Source organism: Schistocerca serialis, chromosome 4 (genome assembly GCF_023864345.2).
Source record: "Schistocerca serialis cubense isolate TAMUIC-IGC-003099 chromosome 4, iqSchSeri2.2, whole genome shotgun sequence".
Classification (NCBI taxonomy): domain Eukaryota; kingdom Metazoa; phylum Arthropoda; class Insecta; order Orthoptera; family Acrididae; genus Schistocerca; species Schistocerca serialis.
In genome coordinates, this window is record NC_064641.1 from 361,907,213 (window position 1) to 361,927,496 (window position 20,284).

Here is a 20,284-nt window from a genome sequence, read left to right on the forward strand (position 1 = left end):
ATAGGTTTAACATCAGAAGAGGCACCAATGTTAGCACTGAATAGGGTATCATGGAGGAATTTTATAAGGGGGGCTATGCTCCAGACTGAACGCTGAAAGGCATAATCAGTCTTAAATGATGATGATGATGATGATTGAAGATTATATTTCCTATCACATCGCATAACCTGTTTACTTTTTTTTGTTTTATTTTATTTTTATGGCTGAACAGCATACATACTTCAGTTAGCGTGTACATTTTATTTGCACATTTCAAGGAAATTGTCATCAATCTGTTATACACAGGCTTTATGTTGAATATGGAACTAAGAACGTTTCGGAAACTGAGAATGCAGCACACAGGATGAGTGTATTTTTAAGGATTCTTTTTTCTGTTTTCCTTTGGACCAGGGATTTCTAAAATCCATGGTGGTGTCATCTAACAGTTTTGCCTATTGAACAGCTAAAATATTAAATTTTTCGTTTGTTAATTGTTTCTCCTAGTCTGTAGAGCTTATACGGCTTTAGTAGTGAGTTGATGCTGATAGTACAAAAGGAAATTTTGAGTCTGAGCTTGTGTTGGCCAGAAGATTCTGATTTTCTGATTTTGTATATAGTGTCTCAGCATACTGTACTCAAAATCTGATAAACTAGTTGTGCCATTGATGGTGGAGAATGTGTTGCTGCTTGCAGTAATTTTGTGATTATTAAAATGCTCCATTGTTGTACTTGGAATTACAGGGTTGAGTCTGTATAGAAAAAAAAAAAATGTTTAGTTGTGGAGGGGTTAGTTCCATACCTGTGGAAAATGAGCACTGAGCACATTGTTACTTGATCCAAGTTAGAAGCAAAGAGTGTTTTGTTAAATGAGATGCATGTTCCAGCCACCACACTGAGATCCATTCCATCTGCCTTCACCATTAACATTTTTTGCTATCACCATAGCAAAGGATCTTCACAGGGTTCTGTTACTTGGACCAGCTGAACCTTCTTTTCACCCTCCTCCTTCGTCAACACTTTCATAAGGTCCCCTGGCTTCATGATTAGTGAAGTAGAGTAGTACTGTACATATAATCAGAAAAAACTTTTCATTTAATGTTGTCAGGACAATCACTCTCTCCTGATCATACTTTATATACAAATCATCTCTTTCTAGTGTCATTATGGTAACCTGTAAGAAGTATATATTTTTTACAGTGTTTGGTAACGCTTAGGGACTATAAAAGAGATGCAACTAACTGAAGGAAACAGGAAAATAAACTGTTCAGAATTTGTGAGGAACCTTAAAAGTGATAAAATTCAGTACACATATTATTTTTTGTTTACTAATATTGTCATTTAATTTTATATACACTTTCTTAGTACAGCATTTAAGTGTACTTAACAATTTATAGCTCTATATACAGAAATTAAATTTTTACTTTATGATGCATTATAAAAAATGACAGTTGCTGTACATTAAGAAAAAATAATTATCAGCCTTACTCAATGTCACATTAAACACTGACTGACAATAAAGAATTATTGTTTCAAGATAATGGATCCCTCAGGCAAGGGGAATGGATGTCCATGTTCATATACTGTCTTCCCTCGAACAACAGTCCGCATAACAATTCCATCCAGCTGCATTCCAAGGTAAGGTGTTGTCTATCAAAAGACACAAAATTTGTATTGATCATTGCACATGCAGGTGTTATAAAGAATACTCAAAAGCCATCTTTGTTCCCTTTGTATTTTTAAACAGACGTTTTGGAAATTCTGATAATTTAGAAAATATATTTTTGAGTGATTACTGAGAGCCACTACATGTCACATTACACAAAAAAGAATAAAATGTAGAAATATAACTGAAGGAAAAATACATTTCTCTGGTCTATAGGTCATAGTTGTAAGTAACAACTGAATAGAACAGCTAGAATTCAGATTCTACAATATTAATATACTGAACACAATTGATCACTAAAAGCTTAGTTCTCTTAATTAGACAAATCAGTTTACAATTTCTGACAGAAAAATAGATCTTCCCAAGAAAACCTATGACAATTTCTGTGAATTTATTTGAAAATAAGTGTTCACAGACAGCTGTCCACATTGAGCATGCACAGTATTTTGTTACTGATTGTACATGCCATCAGAACATTTGGAATCAAGTGCTTGTCCCAGTGCATGTGTCACTTTAATATATCAACTTCCAGCGTGAAGTTTCAGTGCATTGAATCTCAGTGTGAATTTGTTTCATTTTATGACTTTACATCATATTTCAGTTCCCAAATTTCTCATTTTCCTCTGGCTCGTGCATTTCTTGTTAACTTTTACATCCAGGTACAGTTGTTCATTTACTCATTCACTCCCTTATGTTCTAATTTCACAAATCTTGATATTCTACTAATACTCTACTCAAGGACAATGTCAGCTATTTTCCCCAGTCCTTAATAAATGCTCTTAGATCCAATTATAAATGAACTGCATTATATGAAATAGTCTGAGATTACCAGTAATAATACTATTACCTGCAAGGTCATCAATATACAACCTGAACAGCAGGAGCCACAAAACATTGTGCTGAGGCACGTACGAAGTTATTTTTATATATGTCAGTTACCGTCCATGCAAAATAACATACTGCATCCCCCTACCTAGAAATCCTCAGTTCAATCACAAATTGTGTTTGATACCCTTATGGTCATACTGTCATTATTATGCACTATTATGACAGAGAGTTAAACTGTCTGGATGCCAAGAAATGCATCTACCTGACTGCCTTGATCTATGGATTTCAGGATGTCATATGAGAACAATGTAAGTTGGGTTTTGCATGTCCAAGATTTTCAGAATCCACACTGGTCAAATCATTCTGTTCAAGATATCACATATAATGTTATGTTCCTGGATTTTACAACACATGGATTCTAGTGATATTGATGGCAGTTTTATGAATCACTTCTTCTACCCTTCTCAAAAACAGGTGTCACCTGTTCTTTCTCCCGATTACTAGGACACCTTTTGGTGTGAGGCTCTGTGGTATATTATGGTTAGTAATGCCTGATGTTGTCAGGAATGGAGAAAGCAATCTTTACATAATTTAGCATAATTTATTATTTTAATTCTCTTATGTAAATTCAATCTAAAAAATATTAAGTTTAACATACACTCCTGGAAATTGAAATAAGAACACCGTGAATTCATTGTCCCAGGAAGGGGAAACCTTATTGACACATTCCTGGGGTCAGATACATCACATGATCACACTGACAGAACCACAGGCACATAGACACAGGCAACAGAGCATGCACAATGTCGGCACTAGCACAGTGTATATCCACCTTTCGCAGCAATGCAGGCTGCTATTATCCCATGGAGACGATCGTAGAGATGCTGGATGTAGTCCTGTGGAACGGCTTGCCATGCCATTTCCACCTGGCGCCTCAGTTGGACCAGCGTTCGTGCTGGACGTGCAGACCGCGTGAGACGACGCTTCATCCAGTCCCAAACATGCTCAATGGGGGACAGATCCGGAGATCTTGCTGGCCAGGGTAGTTGACTTACACCTTCTAGAGCACGTTGGGTGGCACGGGATACATGCGGACGTGCATTGTCCTGTTGGAACAGCAAGTTCCCTTGCCGGTCTAGGAATGGTAGAACGATGGGTTCGATGACGGTTTGGATGTACCGTGCACTATTCAGTGTCCCCTCGACGATCACCAGTGGTGTACGGCCAGTGTAGGAGATCGCTCCCCACACCATGATGCCGGGTGTTGGCCCTGTGTGCCTCGGTTGTATGCAGTCCTGACTGTGGCGCTCACCTGCACGGCGCCAAACACGCATACGACCATCATTGGCACCAAGGCAGAAGCGACTCTCATCGCTGAAGACGACACGTCTCCATTCGTCCCTCCATTCACGCCTGTCGCGACACCACTGGAGACGGGCTGCACGATGTTGGGGCGTGAGCGGAAGACGGCCTAACGGTGTGCGGGACCGTAGCCCAGCTTCATGGAGACGGTTGCGAATGGTCCTCGCCGATACCCCAGGAGCAACAGTGTCCCTAATTTGCTGGGAAGTGGCGGTGCGGTCCCCTATGGCACTGCGTAGGATCCTACGGTCTTGGCGTGCATCCGTGCGTCGCTGCGGTCCGGTCCCAGGTCGACGGGCACGTGCACCTTCCGCCGACCACTGGCGACAACATCGATGTACTGTGGAGACCTCACGCCCCACGTGTTGAGCAATTCGGCGGTACGTCCACCCGGCCTCCCGCATGCCCACTATACGCCCTCGCTCAAAGTCCGTCAACTGCACATACGGTTCACGTCCACGCTGTCGCGGCATGCTACCAGTGTTAAAGACTGCGATGGAGCTCCGTATGCCACGGCAAACTGGCTGACACTGACGGCGGCGGTGCACAAATGCTGCGCAGCTAGCACCATTCGACGGCCAACACCGCGGTTCCTGGTGTGTCCGCTGTGCCGTGCGTGTGATCATTGCTTGTACAGCCCTCTCGCAGTATCCGGAGCAAGTATGGTGGGTCTGACACACCGGTGTCAATGTGTTCTTTTTTCCATTTCCAGGAGTGTATTATGGTTAACCAAGTGGCTAAGTCGACTGTCAATGTTGTGTAGAATCTGATATAGATTTCATCTGTCCCTGAAGCTCTATTCAGTTTTAATGATTTCAGCTGTTTCTCAGTGACACTTCTCAGTACTACTTCTCAACTCTGCAGTAGTTTGAGACTTAAATTGTGGCATTAGTTTTGGATTTTACTTTGTATAGGAATGCATGGAAAACTAATTCAACATTTATACTTTTGGTTTGTTGCCTTCAGTTTCAGTACCAGTGCAATCTGCAAGTATCTGGACACTAACTTAGGTGTGCTGACAGTCTTTACATTTGGCCATATGTCTGCTTGTGTCTGTGTATGTGCGGATGGATATGTGTGTGTGTGCGAGTGTATACTTGTCCTTTTTTCCCCCTAAGGTAAGTCTTTCTGCTCCCGGGATTGGAATGCCTTACCCTCTCTACGAAAACCAACATCCTTTCGTCTTTCCCTCTCCTTCCCTCTTTCCTGATGAAGCAACCGTTGGTTGCGAAAGCTTGAATTTTGTGTGTATGTTTGTGTTTGTTTGTGTGTCTATCAACCTGCCAGCGCTTTCAAAGAAATTTATACATACATATTTCTTATTTTGGCCTTAATTGTATAAACTATTTAAATACTTTCAGATATTTACATAGTAAATAAAAATTCATCAACACTGTACTAGTAGTTCTGTACCAAGTAGTCACTCACTGCAGATTTGAATTTCAGCAAGCCAGTTATTGCCTTAATATTTTTAGGTAGTTTGTTGTACGGTTTTTTTCATGCTTGCAGAGATCCTTTTTGTGTTAGTGTTGTATGTGCAAACTGCACATGTGAATCTTGATCATTCCTTGGGTTGTATGATTGGATATGTTTGCGTTTTGGAACAATCTTGTTGTTGTTGACTATGATTTTCCTTATAAACATTATTGTTTCTAAGATATATGGACATGGTAATTGAAGAATATGAAGCTTTTTAAATGAAGGTTTGCATGAAGATTGAGGTTCTGTACATTTCATAGCCTCTATAATTCTGTTTTGTGCAATGAAGCAGCTTTTGGTGGACAGTGAATTTCCCTAGAAGTTAAACAATGTCTTAGCAGAGATTCTGTTTGGGCATAGTACACATTTTTTTGTGACTTGCATTGATGTGCAGCCAGCAAGAATTTTAATTCTATAACAGTGTGTATAGAACCTGGGACAACCGGGAAGAACCAGTGAATTTTTTCATCCAGGACAAAACTGGGAAAAACTCGGGAATTTTTCGGAATTTCAGGAATTTTTCATTGTTAAAGCTTTCAGTTAAATTTTTGTAATTTTGACTGGTAAGAATTGACTCTCTAGCAAAGAATGTAACTGTATCCTGCTACTGGAGAATGATTCTGCAGCAATAAAATATAAATGAGAGGAAAAAAAGTAAAACTTTATTGGCATAGAAAATGCCGTTTACAACAAAAAACACCCTGCACGCACAAGCGTCTGCAAATAGCAAAAATATGTCAAAGGCCTTAGGGTGAAGAGTATGTAATACTCCTGTCTATAATAGTGACGTCACAACTGTTTACATTAGGTTCGTTTGACCAGTTGCCAGCGCGCTAATGCGCGTCCCACTACTTGGAATGTAGCTGTTGGCTGTATCAGCAGTAGTAGCAAGCAGCCAGATTCTAACAAAAAATATTTTTCTCGTGCACCCTAGTTGCCAGGGTCACGCATGTGCAGAGTTGTCTAAGTTGTAGTGGGGAGGGGGTTAGTCTACACGTGACCTGTGTGTGTGTTAAGTGTTTTTGCTGTTTCCTCTTTGTTTACAGCTCCCATGTCAAATGAAAACAAAAAGAGTTTCTATTGCTGGAACCTATCAAGTCAATTACAATACATTTACATAATTATGGAGGGAAAAAATATACGAGGGCCGTTCAGAAAGTAACCTCCGGTTGATTTAAAAAAATACACCAAGTTAAATAAAAATATTTTAATATATACATCTTACAACTACATCTTTGCACTATTTTTCTACATAGTCTCCATAGCGATTGAGGCACTTATCGTATCTCTTCACAAGCTTTGAAATTCCTTCTGCATAAAAATCACCCGCTTGTGCCTGGAGCCAGCCTGTGACCACATCTTTGAGCTCTTCGTCGTCATCAAACCGCTGTGACCCGAGCCATTTCTTCAAATGCATGAAGAGGTGATAATCACTTGGCGCCAGGTCTGGGCTGTAAGGTGGATGGTTTATAACGTCCCACTTGAAGGACTCAAGAAGGGCCATTGTTCTGCGAGCAGAGTGAGGACGGGCGTTATCGTGCAAAAAAACGATACCGGAAGTCAGCATACCACGGCGTTTGTTCTGTATAACCCGTCGTAACTTTTTTATTGTTTCACAGTACACGTCTTGATTAATGGTCGTACCACGTTCCATGAATTCAACCAACAACACCCTTTTGGCATCCCAAAACACCGTTGCCATCAGTTTTCTGGCAGAAAAATCTTGCGAGGCTTTTCTTGGTTTGGTAGGCGAATTTGAATGTGCCCACATCTTTGATTGTTCTTTTGTCTCAGGGTTCACGTACTTAATCCAGGTTTCGTCACCGGTCACGATTTTGTTTAACAATGGTTCTCCTTCGTCCTCATAACGTGACAGAAAGTCTAATGCAGAGGCCATTCTTTGAGTTTTGTGGTGGTCGGTAAGAATTTTGGGCACCCATCGTGCACAGAACTTACGGTAACCCAATCTTGCTGTCACTATCTCGTACAAGAGAGTCTTAGAAATCTGTGGAAAACCAGTAGACAACTCCGACATTGAGAAACGTCGATTTTCACGAACTTTTGCATCAACTCTCTGAACGAGTTCGTCAGTCACCAATGATGGTCTACCACTCCTCTCTTCATCATGAACGTTTTCTCGTCCACTTTTAAATAAACGTACCCATTCACAGACAACTCCTTCACTCATAACTCTTGGTCCGTACACGGCACAAAGCTCACGATGAATAGCTGCTGCAGAATATCCTTTGGCTGTAAAAAACCTTATGACAGCACGCACTTCACATTTGGCGGGGTTTTCTATTGCAGCACACATTTCAAACTGCCACAAAAACTAAACTAGCGCAGATACGACGTTCACTCGACCACAGCTTGATGCCGGCTGACCTGTTGAGTGCATGAACGCACAGATGGTGTCGCTACTCCCCCCACAACCCGCACTGTGACCAATCGGAGGTTACTTTCTGAACCGCCCTCGTATTATTAGTTTCAGTTTCCCGATTTTATTTTATTCCCAAGTTATTAGCAGTCAAGCATTAATCACCTTGCAGAACAGTGAAGTTATTTTTGTCAGTTTGCTAAAGAAATTTGGCTTTATTAATCTTTCCACTGAGGCAATCAATTTATTTGAAACGAAGTGTTTCATTCCACAACATTGGCTAGTTCCAACTGTTTGCTGAATTTCAAGTGCACGTTTTCATCTTACGCCCCCCTATGCCATACGTCGCTGAATTTCAAGTGCATGTTTTCATCCTCTGCCATGTATGGCATTATGCCATAGTAAAGACCCAAATATGAGATAGCACAGTACTGGTACTCCAAGAAAATTTACATCCCAAAAATCACACTGAAAAGCTAAATATCAGATGAGACCTACTTCATTGTGAATCTGGAAAAAACCAATGTGCATTTCAAGCCGAATTATACATTTTAGTATGATTTATGAAATTCCAATGCTGCTGGAGTATCCTCTGATGTCCAGTTTCTTTTATGGTATAATGTAAGCTCTCTTAGTCCTTTATACATACGAACATGCGGGCTTCCTACACCACTGCAGCTGCACACATGCAATAATGCCCGTTTTCTGGCGCTTTCTGGCAACTGTTAAATCAAACCTATTTCTAACAGTCTGAGGATAGTATTGCGAACGGTGGTTCTAAAAGCGTTACTTTCAAAGCAAATTTCTTTTTATGCAAGATGAATTATGCTGCGTGTGAGAAAGTGGGACGAATTTCTTAAATCACAGAGCGTTTAAAACTGAACACTTTGAGGACCAGCCTCTTACAAGAATTTCGAGCCCAGAAGACCAGGCATTTAAGTCATTATTTTAAATTTACTGGCACAGTTGTGTGATGTATCTTAATGTATAACACATGCAAAAAAAGATAAATATTACATGCAAAAGGTTAGCTTTTCTTGTATCTATTCTATGTATATTAATGTAAACCATTAACTTTTCCTTCTTTGTGTGTCCACACTATGTAACAGTGATATTGCTATTGGCTGACTATAACACATCTCCTATGCTCTGAATACCTGCTGTGATGGGCTGGTGAGATCACATGGTATGAGATACGAGTGGTTTACAAAAGGACATTGCAATCTCAATTTCAACGCTCCAGAAACTAACGTGCTCAGTTTGGTGCAATTCAAATTTATACTTTCGTAATAAGAAAATATGCGGCGTATATGTTGCTGCACATCAAAGGTCTTTCCAAAACTTCTATCCTTTTTTTTATCAAAAGTCTTTCCAAAACTTCCACCCAGTTTTTTGTTTCCCCTACGCCAGTGTATAAAACGTTAACTATTCAAAGGATTGATAAGTTTTACAGTTTCGAGGGAAAAATCTACAGAAAACCTATTGTCACTTAGCATGGAAGAAGTGTATTTTTGCACAGGAAGAAGTTTATTTTTTTAAACGGGATATCCGGTAAAAATCTGGGAATACTCAGGAAATTTTTTTCCCTGGTCCACGTATACACCCTGTATAACAAATTGTATTTAATTTACTACACAGGTGTTGTGTACGGTTCTGCCATCTTAGGTCATCTTGGATCCAAACTCTTAGAAATTTGGTGCTATTTACAGTTTCAGGTCTCTTGCCTAACAACTCTATGATTGCAGTTAGAGGCTGTTTACTCTGCACTGTGTGTAGATGCATAGTACTTGTTCTCTAGTACTCAGGATCTTCATGACATCTGTTAAAATGGCAGATTGAACCATAACTGCTCATACTATCAGAAAGAAAATTGTAAAAGCATTCCAACACATCTTTAAATGTTGGTAAAGTTCGAGAGCTGAAGTAGAAATACAGATAATTATTGACATATATAATGTACGTCTTTAAGGAGTGTCAGATCAGGTGTAGAAAGTAATTCAGGGCTTGATGTGAATGTCATGTCACTAGGGCCTCCTGTCGGGTAGACCGTTCGCCAGGTACAAGTCTTTCAATTTGATGTCACTCCGGCAACTTGCGCATCGAAAGGCTTGATGAAAGAACAAAAGCCTAGAGCTGACAGTGTTTCAATAGAAGTAGTTACATCTGAATCAAAGTCAAAGGAATTTGCAAAATTGTCTAGAAAGGAATACAAGTCCTAAAACCTGTAACAGTGCTGTAATTGCTTTGGTTCAAAAGAAAAGAGGCAGGCATAGGTTATAGACATATCAGCCTCATGTTTGTAAATTACAAGATATTCACCAAAATTATTCCTAACAACATAGAAAAAGAGAGTAGGTTGTGATCAGGTTTAGAAATGAATGTAGCACTAAGAACTATTTGTAAGTTTTTAAGTAAAACCATAGAATGGAGCAATGAATATAAATTAACATTTTGTTTGGGATTCATAGATTTTGAGAAAGTTTTTGACTCAATTTCTGCAAAGTATGACCAAACAGTCCATGAGAAACAAGAGAGTTATTCAATATAAGTTAACATACTGATGAATATGTACATCAATTCTTCAGTTTCCATTATACATCATAAGGATAACAAGAAATTCAGAATTGAAAGAATAGTCATGCAAAAGACCATGTCACCAACAACTATTCTCAGCAATTGTAGAGGAAGTTTTTGCATCGTCCATGTGAGGTAACATAGCAGAAATTTGTGTTAGTGGAATATTTCTGAACCACTTTCATTGTGCTTTTGGTGCACTAATTACTTCTACTGCAGATAAACTTCAACAATAAATGGAAATTTAATGCTGCAAGTTTTAAAGTAGGCCCAAAACCAAATATATAGGACTAAAGTAATGTTCAGTGATAACACTGAAAATAAAATAATACAAATTAACAACAAAGTCATAAAACCAATTGATGAGTTTCTGTATGTAGGGCAGTTGAATACAAGAAACTGACCGACAGCAAAAGAAATAAGTAGAAAAGTGACATGGTTTGATTTGCCTGTTGTACAGTAAACAGTTTCCAAAAAACTTATGATGTGTGTGAAAAGGAAAGTGTGCAGTCATTGTGTGTTTCCAGTTTTGCAGTGAGACATGAACTTTTATGAAAAAGCTCTACAAAAACTAATGGTTACTTTTGAACAGCAGAAAGATTAATGGTGAGGATTAATAGGACAATTTAACAAACAAATGGATTAGGGTGTAGCTTGGAGTGGAATATGTAATAATGATAATAATGAAAATGAAATGTAGGTGGATGGAATTGGTAGTGAGGTGAACAGATGGCAAGTGATACAAGGAAGTCCTCTGTCTTGATTCCAAGAGATTAGAAAAGATCGAGACAATGGTGTCGTGAAATACAGGTAAATGGTGTTAGGAAACGTACAGGAGCAACATAGATGAGTATAGAAGAAGAGCATACTGCATGAAAAGATTAGAGGGGTCTTTAATATGGCAGTGGAAGACAGATAGCTGATGTTATGTGCTGTCACACTTGAGTTCTGTCACAGTGGGATGAGCAGTTATTTGCAGGGATATAGATTGAGATAGAGAGGACATGAGAGGCTATTGAGATAACATCAGTGTACAGTGTACAGAAAATATTGTACCTTGAAGTGATGATTTTTGTAGAACTGGAATGACAATTGGTGGATCAGTTCCCAGTTGTGATTAAAGAGGCTTTACCATGAGCCCCTGGTGTATGTAATACAGATAGTCATTAATAAACATACTACAGGGTTATTACAAATGATTGAAGTGATTTTACAGCTCTACAATAACTTTATTATTTGAGATATTTTCATAATGCTTTGCACGCACATACAAAAACTCAAAAAGTTTTTTTTTAGGCATTCACAAATGTTCGATATGTGCCCCTTTAGTGATTCGGCAGACATCAAGCCGATAATCAAGTTCCTCCCACACTCGGCGCAGCATGTCCCCATCAATGAGTTCGAAAGCATCGGTGATGCGACCTCGCAGTTCTGGCACGTTTCTTGGTAGAGGAGGTTTAAACACTGAATCTTTTACATAACCCCACAGAAAGAAATCGCATGGGGTTAAGTCGGGAGAGCGTGGAGGCCATGATATGAATTGCTGATCGTGATCTCCACCATCACCGATCCATCGGTTTTCCAATCTCCTGTTTAAGAAATGCCGAACATCATGATGGAAGTGCGGTGGAGCACCATCCTGTTGAAAGATGAAGTCGGCGCTGTTGGTCTCCAGCTGTGGCATGAGCCAATTTTCCAGCATGTCCAGATACACGTGTCCTGTAACGTTTTTTTCGCAGAAGAAAAAGGGGCCGTAAACTTTAAACCGTGAGATTGCACAAAACACGTTAACTTTTGGTGAATTGCGAATTTGCTGCACGAATGCGTCAGGATTCTCTACCGCCCAGATTCGCACATTGTGTCTGTTCACTTCACGATTAAGAAAAAATGTTGCTTCATCACTGAAAACAAGTTTCGCACTGAACGCATCCTCTTCCAGGAGCTGTTGCAACCACGCCGAAAATTCAAAGCGTTTGACTTTGTCATCGGGTGTCAGGGCATGTAGAAATTGTAAACGGTAAGGCTTCTGCTTTAGCCTTTTCTGTAAGATTTTCCAAACCGTTGGCTGTGATACGTGTAGCTCCCTGCTTGCTTTATTCGTCAACTTCCGCGGGCTATGCGTGAAACTTACCCGCATGCGTTCAACAGTTTCTTCGCTCACTGCAGGCCGACCCATTGATTTCCCCTTACAGAGGCATCCAGAAGCTTTAAACTGCGCATACCATCGCCGAATGGAGGTAACAGTTGGTGGGTCTTTGTTAAACTTCGTCCTGAAGTGTCATTGCACTGTTATGACTGACTGATGTGAGTGCATTTCAAGCACGACATACGCTTTCTCGGCTCCTGTCACCATTTTGTCTCACTGCGCTCTCGAGTGCTCTGGCGGCAGAAACCTGAAGTGTGGCTTCAGCCGAACAAAACTTTATGAGTTTTTCTATGTATCTGTAGTGTGTCGTGACCATATGTCAATGAATGGAGCTACAGTGAATTTATGAAATCGCTTCAATCATTTGTAATAGTCCTGTACTTTTGCAAACAGTTTATACACTTTGCACCTACCCTGAGTGCTATATAATGTTGCTTCCTGATTGTGTTCGCATGAGATACTTCAACCATCTCTCTCAGCTTTCAGTTGAAGCATCATACTTCAGCCATTTCCCTCAGAGTTCAGTTGAATCATCAGCTGTTGTATCTGTTAACCTGTTGGTTGTAAGAGCCAGTTCCCCTACAGTAGCTAAGCACTTTTTTGTGTGTTATCTCATGACTAAAACAATTTGTATTCTTTACTTCTGAATGAAATAATGAATACACTGATCATCTGAAGTATCATAAGCAGACATAACCAACAATGAGATGAGGCAGTTGGCTACCAGTGTGTCATTGTATTTCATTCCATGTGCCTCTCTTTAGTGATGCTGTACTACCACCAGTTACTTGTTTGATGACAGTTTTCTGCACTGTCCTGGACTTTTTTCTAATCTCAGAGCATGAAGACATATTACCAGCTTAAGAAGGAACATATTTTCATACAGCTGTGCTGGTCTAATCCGCAAGGTTCTGTGGTCTGTTTCTGTGGTAACACACACATGTTATCACCTTGGCTGGCTGGCACTTCCACTGCCACTGCAGCTGTGGTTTTTTTTCTTCTCCTGTACCAATCATGTTGTCAGCACTGGTCCAGGAGACAGCAGACCTGTACTGGATGCTGCTGTCTCCAATTCTGTGGAGGACTCATTCAAGCTATCACTATGTGCTTGCTGCACCATCACTAGGCTCAACATGGGGACCACCACCAGAAGGCACCACTGTTTGACAGGGCAGGACTTTACCAAGGCCTGTGTGTGCTGGCACTGACCAGCATCACTATGGCTCACAGAGATACTAACTGCCAGAATATAACCTGGAGTGATATCTTCCCCTGGTAGCTGAGTGGTCAGCACAACAGAACGTCATACCTAACAGCCCGGGTTCGACTCCTGGCTCGGTCGGAGATTTTCTCCTCTCAGGGACTGGGTGTTGTGTTCTTATCATCGTCATTTCGTCCCCATTGACACGCAAGTTGCCGAAGTGGCATCAACTCGAAAGACTTGCACCAGGCGAACGGTCTACCCAATGGGAGGCCCTAGCCACACGGCATTTCCATTTCCATTTACCTGGAGTGATCATTTGTGTCATTCTCTCATTTGCACTGTTTATGACCATTACTAGTACTCAGCTCTCATGAACTGAACTTTGCTACAATCTTAGACTGTTTTTTAATGTGTTCTTTGTACTTGTATTTGTAATGACTGTGATGTACCATGAAGTTTGTGTTGTTATTAAGCTGTCTAACTGTTGTGCATACTTTTCACATGTTCTTAGTTACTACACAAATGATGATGAGGACATTTTGAACTTACATGTGTGTCCATGTCAAGTGCTACAATGGAAATGAATACTTCAGTGGAAATTGTACTCCAAAACCTACTACAACAGCAAGTGGAGAACCAACAACACTTGGGAAGACAGCAGCAAGGAAACATGACCGTGTTGGAAGAGGCTAATGGGACTTCTTGCCAAATAGCAACAATAATCAACCCATCTGCTGCTTTTTCCAGCATGTGATGAATAGGCCAAGGATTGGGAGGCATATGAAAACGGTTATGGTGACATTTTTCTGCATTCAGGGTAATGAGCGATGACATCATTATAGCTCATTTTTTGTTGCAAATTGAGCCCCACACATGTTGCTTATTGTGTAGGTTGGCTCCCCTCATGGAACAGACATTGCTGTCATTCAAGGAAATGTGTCATTTACTAATGGCATATCATCACCGCCATTTCCATATGATAACTTCTAGGGTTGAGTTTTATCAATGCAAGAAGCAATCTAACCAGATGTACCTTGGTTAGCCAGTAGAGTTGTAGGACCTCAATAGGAAGTGCAGATTTGTTACTTCAAAGTATAAAGAGTCATATGCAGATGCCATGATCAGTGATACAATAATTCATTTGACACTAGATAAAGAGACCTCCCAGCAGCCATTACAATTTGATAACCCCACTTCCAAAGAAGTTCTAACACTTGCCCAATCATTTGAAATTTCATGAGTGGCTGGGCACCATTTAGAGTCACCGAGTGAGGTGTCGCAGTGGTTATCACCCTGGACTTGCATTTGGGAGAACAAGGGTTCAAACATGCATCTGGCCATCCAGATTTAGGTTTTCCACAATTTCCCTAAATCGATACAGGCAAATTCCAGGATGGTTCCACTGAAAAGGCAAGGCTAGTTTCCTTCTCCATCCTTAACACCATCTGAACTTGTGCTCCATCTCTAATGATCTCGATGTCAATGGGACGTTAAACCCAATGTTCCTTCCTCCCCATTTAGAATTATGGGCAGATGTAGCTGCAGTAACCAGTGACTATGGCAAGTGCTCAGACTATATCACATCCAGTACGGCAGAAACAGCACCAGTGCAGCATACCCATAAACATGCCTTGGCTTAACCATGTCACCAGCGGCCTCAAGTGAAATGTACCGCTCACTATCCACTTCCATCTTGTCCTGCCTGTTTCATCAAACATGACTGTATTGACTGTCTGAATCATTGATCTCACTGCAATAAATGTAAAAAGTAGGGGCCCATTGTGACAGTGTATAATTCAATGTCAGTTCATGCCACAATGCAATGTGGGTAACCAGTGGACTTAAATATTATGCCTGGTGTGCAGAACCCAAGAAACAGTGTCAAATAAATTGTTTATAGCTGTGAGCATTAACAGCAAGCCCATACAAATGTAAGTAAATATTGACACAGCAGCATCTCTCATTAACACCTATATGTATCTGCACCTCGGTGCCCCAACTTTGATAACCAATACACACAGTCTTGTTAGCTACAACAAGCAACAGGTCCCCACAAAAGAACTATTTACAGTGGACACTGCTTACAAAAGTGTGATGCATCAATTAACATGTCTTAGTGGTTAACAGTATGTCAGCTGAGTTTTATTCGGGTTAGGTGTATTCACAGCTTTCAGATATACAGTTTCATACTCAACAAATATAATTTCAGTACAACTGCCATTCCAGACACTAGAAGATTGCAAAGGCTTTTCCAACATTTTTCAGCAGGGCTATGCGAAACTAGAGATGTCAATGTTCATTTCATCCCGAAACCATGAGCACAACCACATTTCTTTTGGGCACAACTTGTGCCGTTGGCACTACACAAACAACTCAGGCGGCAACAGGACATATTAATAGGGATGAGAGCAATAGAACCAATTAAATCTAGTCAATGCATGATGCCACTAGTGATGATTAAAAAATCTTTCAGCAAACTCTGCCTCTGCTGCACTTTTAGAGAGAAAGTGACAGGTCAAGCCATGACGGACTCATACCATTACCCTATTTCTCATCCACAAGAACTAGTAACAAAACTGATGGGGGTCAGTATTTTTCTAAAGCAGACCTTTCTGATGCATATTTGCAGTTTCAACTTGATGTAGCATCTCAACAGCTTCTGTGGTCAACAGCTGCTATGGGATATACAAATAAAAATGATTAGTTTTCAGCATGGACAGTGCCTCCACACTTTACCAGCATTTTCTAGAGAATTCAGGCAACACTTTACATGTTGCATCAACAATCTGGACAATATTGTGGTCATGGTATAAAGTACAGAACACCACCCCTGCAACATCAGACATCTATTCTAGACCCTACAAGATGCCGGTGTAATGTGGAACTTAGAAAAATCAATTTTTTTAGCCCTCAGTTGAGTATCTTAGGCACATTATTTCACAGTGAGGAATTCAGCCAGTGGATAGCCACATTACAGCTATTGATGCTCTACCACGATCCACAAACTTCAAAGAAATCCAGTTTTTTATGGGCAAAATTACATACTATAGTAAATTCATTGCACAGGTAGCTAAAACTGCATATCCCTTACATCAGTTACATGAAACAGGCGTGATACCGTATTTACTCGAATCTAAGCCACACTTGAATCTAAGCCACACCTGAAAAATGAGACTTGAAATCAAGGAAAAAAATTTTTCCCGAATCTAAGCCGCACCTGAAATTCGAGACTCGAAATTCAAGGGGAGAGAAAAGCTTTAAGCCGCACCACCAAATCGAAACAAAGTTGGTCCATTGTAATATGAGACACAATTTAGGTGGAATGAATGACGATACAGCTACAGTATGTTCGAGCCGTAAGCTTAGCAATTAAGCTTTACTAGGTAGCCATTGCTATGCGCCACACGCTCCATCCGTATTTATACAGGTACCTTTCCGTTTTCACGTACTTCGTCTGGTTTGAAATGATTGCTTATTTTGCTTTGATCTGGTAAGTGCCGATCTCTTTGTTATAGGTGTTTACGTCACTCTAAGCTGAAAATGCATTGCTGTACTGTGTCATGAATTGTTTGTCGCATTCTGATAATGAGTGTTTACAGCCTGTCCCCGCTCACGGCATGGCTTGCTTTTGTGCACACTACCACCGCTTACAATAAAAAAAAGAGAGGAATCCTCTCATTAGCAAAACAATGGCAAGAGACTGCTATTTGTTGTTACTTACACTGGTGCTTTCTTTGATAATTATCAACAAGAACCAAATAATAGACGGCTTATGATAGAAGATGTTCTGAACGAGAGTTTAGCGAAAATTTTTCTCCATTTGAAAATCTTTGCAGGCGCCTCTTTAGTACATTACATTCTGTACAGAAATTAAGAGTCATCTTAGATTTAAAAATCTAGTCGATTGCTGCTTCATTTCTGACTGTATCACTATCAGGCATAAGAATATAAACATGACATGATATGTATATTCTTCCGCGTTTGCTGCTGTCTCACCCTAGTTTTGTAGTTTATTAGGCAGACATGATTTAAATGAGATAGCAGCAAACACAAAAGCATACATGGCAAAATGTTTATATTCATATTACTCTTATGGCGAAGAGAATACTGCATATGATTCACAATTCATAAAAGTTCCTATTTGCAACCATCTCTTCTCACAGGTAGGAAAAAATTCAGAACGTAGAGTTGGCCATATTGACAAACATCCCAAACAGTCTTGCCAGTCGTATTTTCGTTATGCTGCTACATTCGAAGATGAACAATACGGAATTTGTTGGTTGGTTGGTTTGGGGAAAGAGACCAGACAGCGAGGTCATCGGTCACGGAATATGTATTTTCTTCGTTGGATAATGTATAAAATGCAGTGGTCAAAACTCGGGGCGGAGAAGAAATGTCGTCTCCCACCTTTTTTTTTTAATTTATTTACTGACGCGGAGGTTTTGGCGCCAGTATTTATCTTTGTGCATGCAAAGCATGCCTGTGCAGCGCTACATATATTCGACGGCAGAAGTTAGTTGTGGCGGCACCTACCAACATTTTTCAGAACTTCCGCTTACTTTGCACTCGATTCTAAGCCGCAGTCGGTTTTTTGGATTACAAAAATCGGAAAAAAAGTGCGGCTTAGATTTGAGTAAATACGGTATTTGTCTGGATGGCTTAGTCTGAATGCTCGTTCCAAACATTGAAGCACTGTCTCTGTTCAGCTGCAAGCCTGGTCACCATATAGTCATGAAAACAGCTGTTAGTAGCTACTAGCTACTCATGAGTCACAGTTTGGGCTCGGGCAGTTCTCACCCATCAAAATTCAGATGGTTGCAAGCAACCAATAGCATTAACGTCTAAAATGCTGCATGCAGCATATAAACACTATTTGCAAATAAAGAAGAGTCCCTAGCCATAATACAGGTGATAAAAAATTTCATGTTTTTCATGTGGCTTGAAATGTTACCACATCATGTAGCAAAAGCCACTGATCCCATTATTTAGCCATTATGAATGGGTTGCTGGATAAAACAGCCCACGGTTTACAATGTTGGGCCCCATTCCTGAGGCACTACAATTACAAAATTCACTTTCATCCAACAGAACAGCACATCAACGCTGACACCCTATTCCATCTTCTAATGGGTCCAGATCCAAGCTTCGACCAAGAAGAACTCCGTTTTTAAGTCAATGACTAGGCTCAACAGACAGGAGATTCCTTCGCAGTCACTGGTTTGCGCATTGCTGATGCCATCAGCATGGACCCTGTGGGGTGGGGGGGGGGGGGGGAGGGGGGGGGAAGCCGAGGGAGGGGGTCCAAATGAGCACCAAGATGGAAGTGAGATACCATATTTCACTACTTTCTGCTGCAACATAGATTAATTCTGGTGGATGGAGTGGTGTTATTAATCAACTTCCAGCTGAGTGGTAATCCCACAAATCTTCGCAATAACATCCTCCAGTCACTGCATCACGGACACCAGGGAATATCAAATGCTTGCCCATCATTACAGTTACTGGCTGAACATACTCTGGAAAATCAAGCAACCGACAACAAACCACCCCGTTGAAATGTTTTTCATAATGGCCTGTTGTAGTGCTTCGAGAATTTCCACATAAATTCTAGAACCACTTGGTCTTCCTCCATCTTGAGCCCACAATATTTTAAATAGAAGTGTGAGAGAGATGAATCTGACCTACTGCACATCGCATGTTTGTGTGTGCACGTCTAAAAACAGTCACGAGCAAAATGTGGACACAGCGACGAAAGGCAGCTGACAAACACCTGCTGTATGATCCATAGAGTTTCAGTGTATGTGTAGAGAAGAGCCTGTGCTATTCTTTGCTGGTTTAGTGACTGTGATGATTGTTAAGGACAAATGAAATTAGACTTTTAAGTAATTTATGTGTTGGACTTACTAGAAGCAAGACATGTTCATATTTTCTGGTGGTTATTAAACCAACCCTGTTGTAAATGTATCTTATTAGAGTCTAATGTTTGACAACTTGGTTGACTTGCACGAGTTCAAATATTTATATGAGGAATGGTGAATTTGTTTTTTGTGGAAGTTGAAATATACCATGACTGAACTAAAAGTATTCTTCGAGTACCAGATTATTTCAAGAGTAGAGAGAGAGTGTGATAAATTCCCTTAACCAGCATTATTCTTTGGAGAAGAAGTTTTTGGAGATCGACGTGGCTGGCTATACAGAGAAGAAGATCAGCCGTGTATACCAAGTAAGTCAACGTATGAGAGAGAGGTGGGAAGTTTGCAAATGAGCTCCACATCACTTCTTGTTGTTTAAAGCATTAGAACTTGGTGACCGGTGAAAAAGGACCAAGAAAAATGGGAATTAGAGACAAAAATGAGAAAAGTGGATGTTGCAGGTTGCCACAAGCAACCGAGTATAACCAGACGAGAAAACCGTACAAAAAATTTGTGAATGCAACAAAGGGAAAGATGTAAGGAAGTAATAACATTGAAAGAACAGAAAGAAGACCTCAATGTATTAGACTAAGAAGAGATACGATGAGAATAATTCAACTAAGAAGATCCAGTGTAGGGAGTATACAGCTCTCGCACACATCGCGCCGACGGCAATGCAGAAACCAGCAACCAATGACACCGGCACCAGATGCTGTTCACCGGTGGTGATTCCACACCTGCTCACCAACGCAGCCTAAAA

At 40.4% G+C, this 20,284-nt stretch overlaps 1 protein-coding gene across 1 annotated transcript in view; it reads right to left on the reverse strand.

Annotated features, from left to right (window-relative positions):
- Positions 1–1,305: 1,305 nt before the first annotated feature.
- Positions 1,306–20,284, reverse strand: part of LOC126474162 (allantoinase) — a 252,153-nt gene continuing 233,174 nt past the window's right edge. The window contains exon 12 of the mRNA XM_050101619.1: positions 1,306–1,626. Within this exon, the coding sequence (XP_049957576.1) occupies positions 1,501–1,626 (126 nt within the window). The 3' untranslated portion in view covers positions 1,306–1,500. The remainder of the gene's footprint in view (positions 1,627–20,284) is intronic.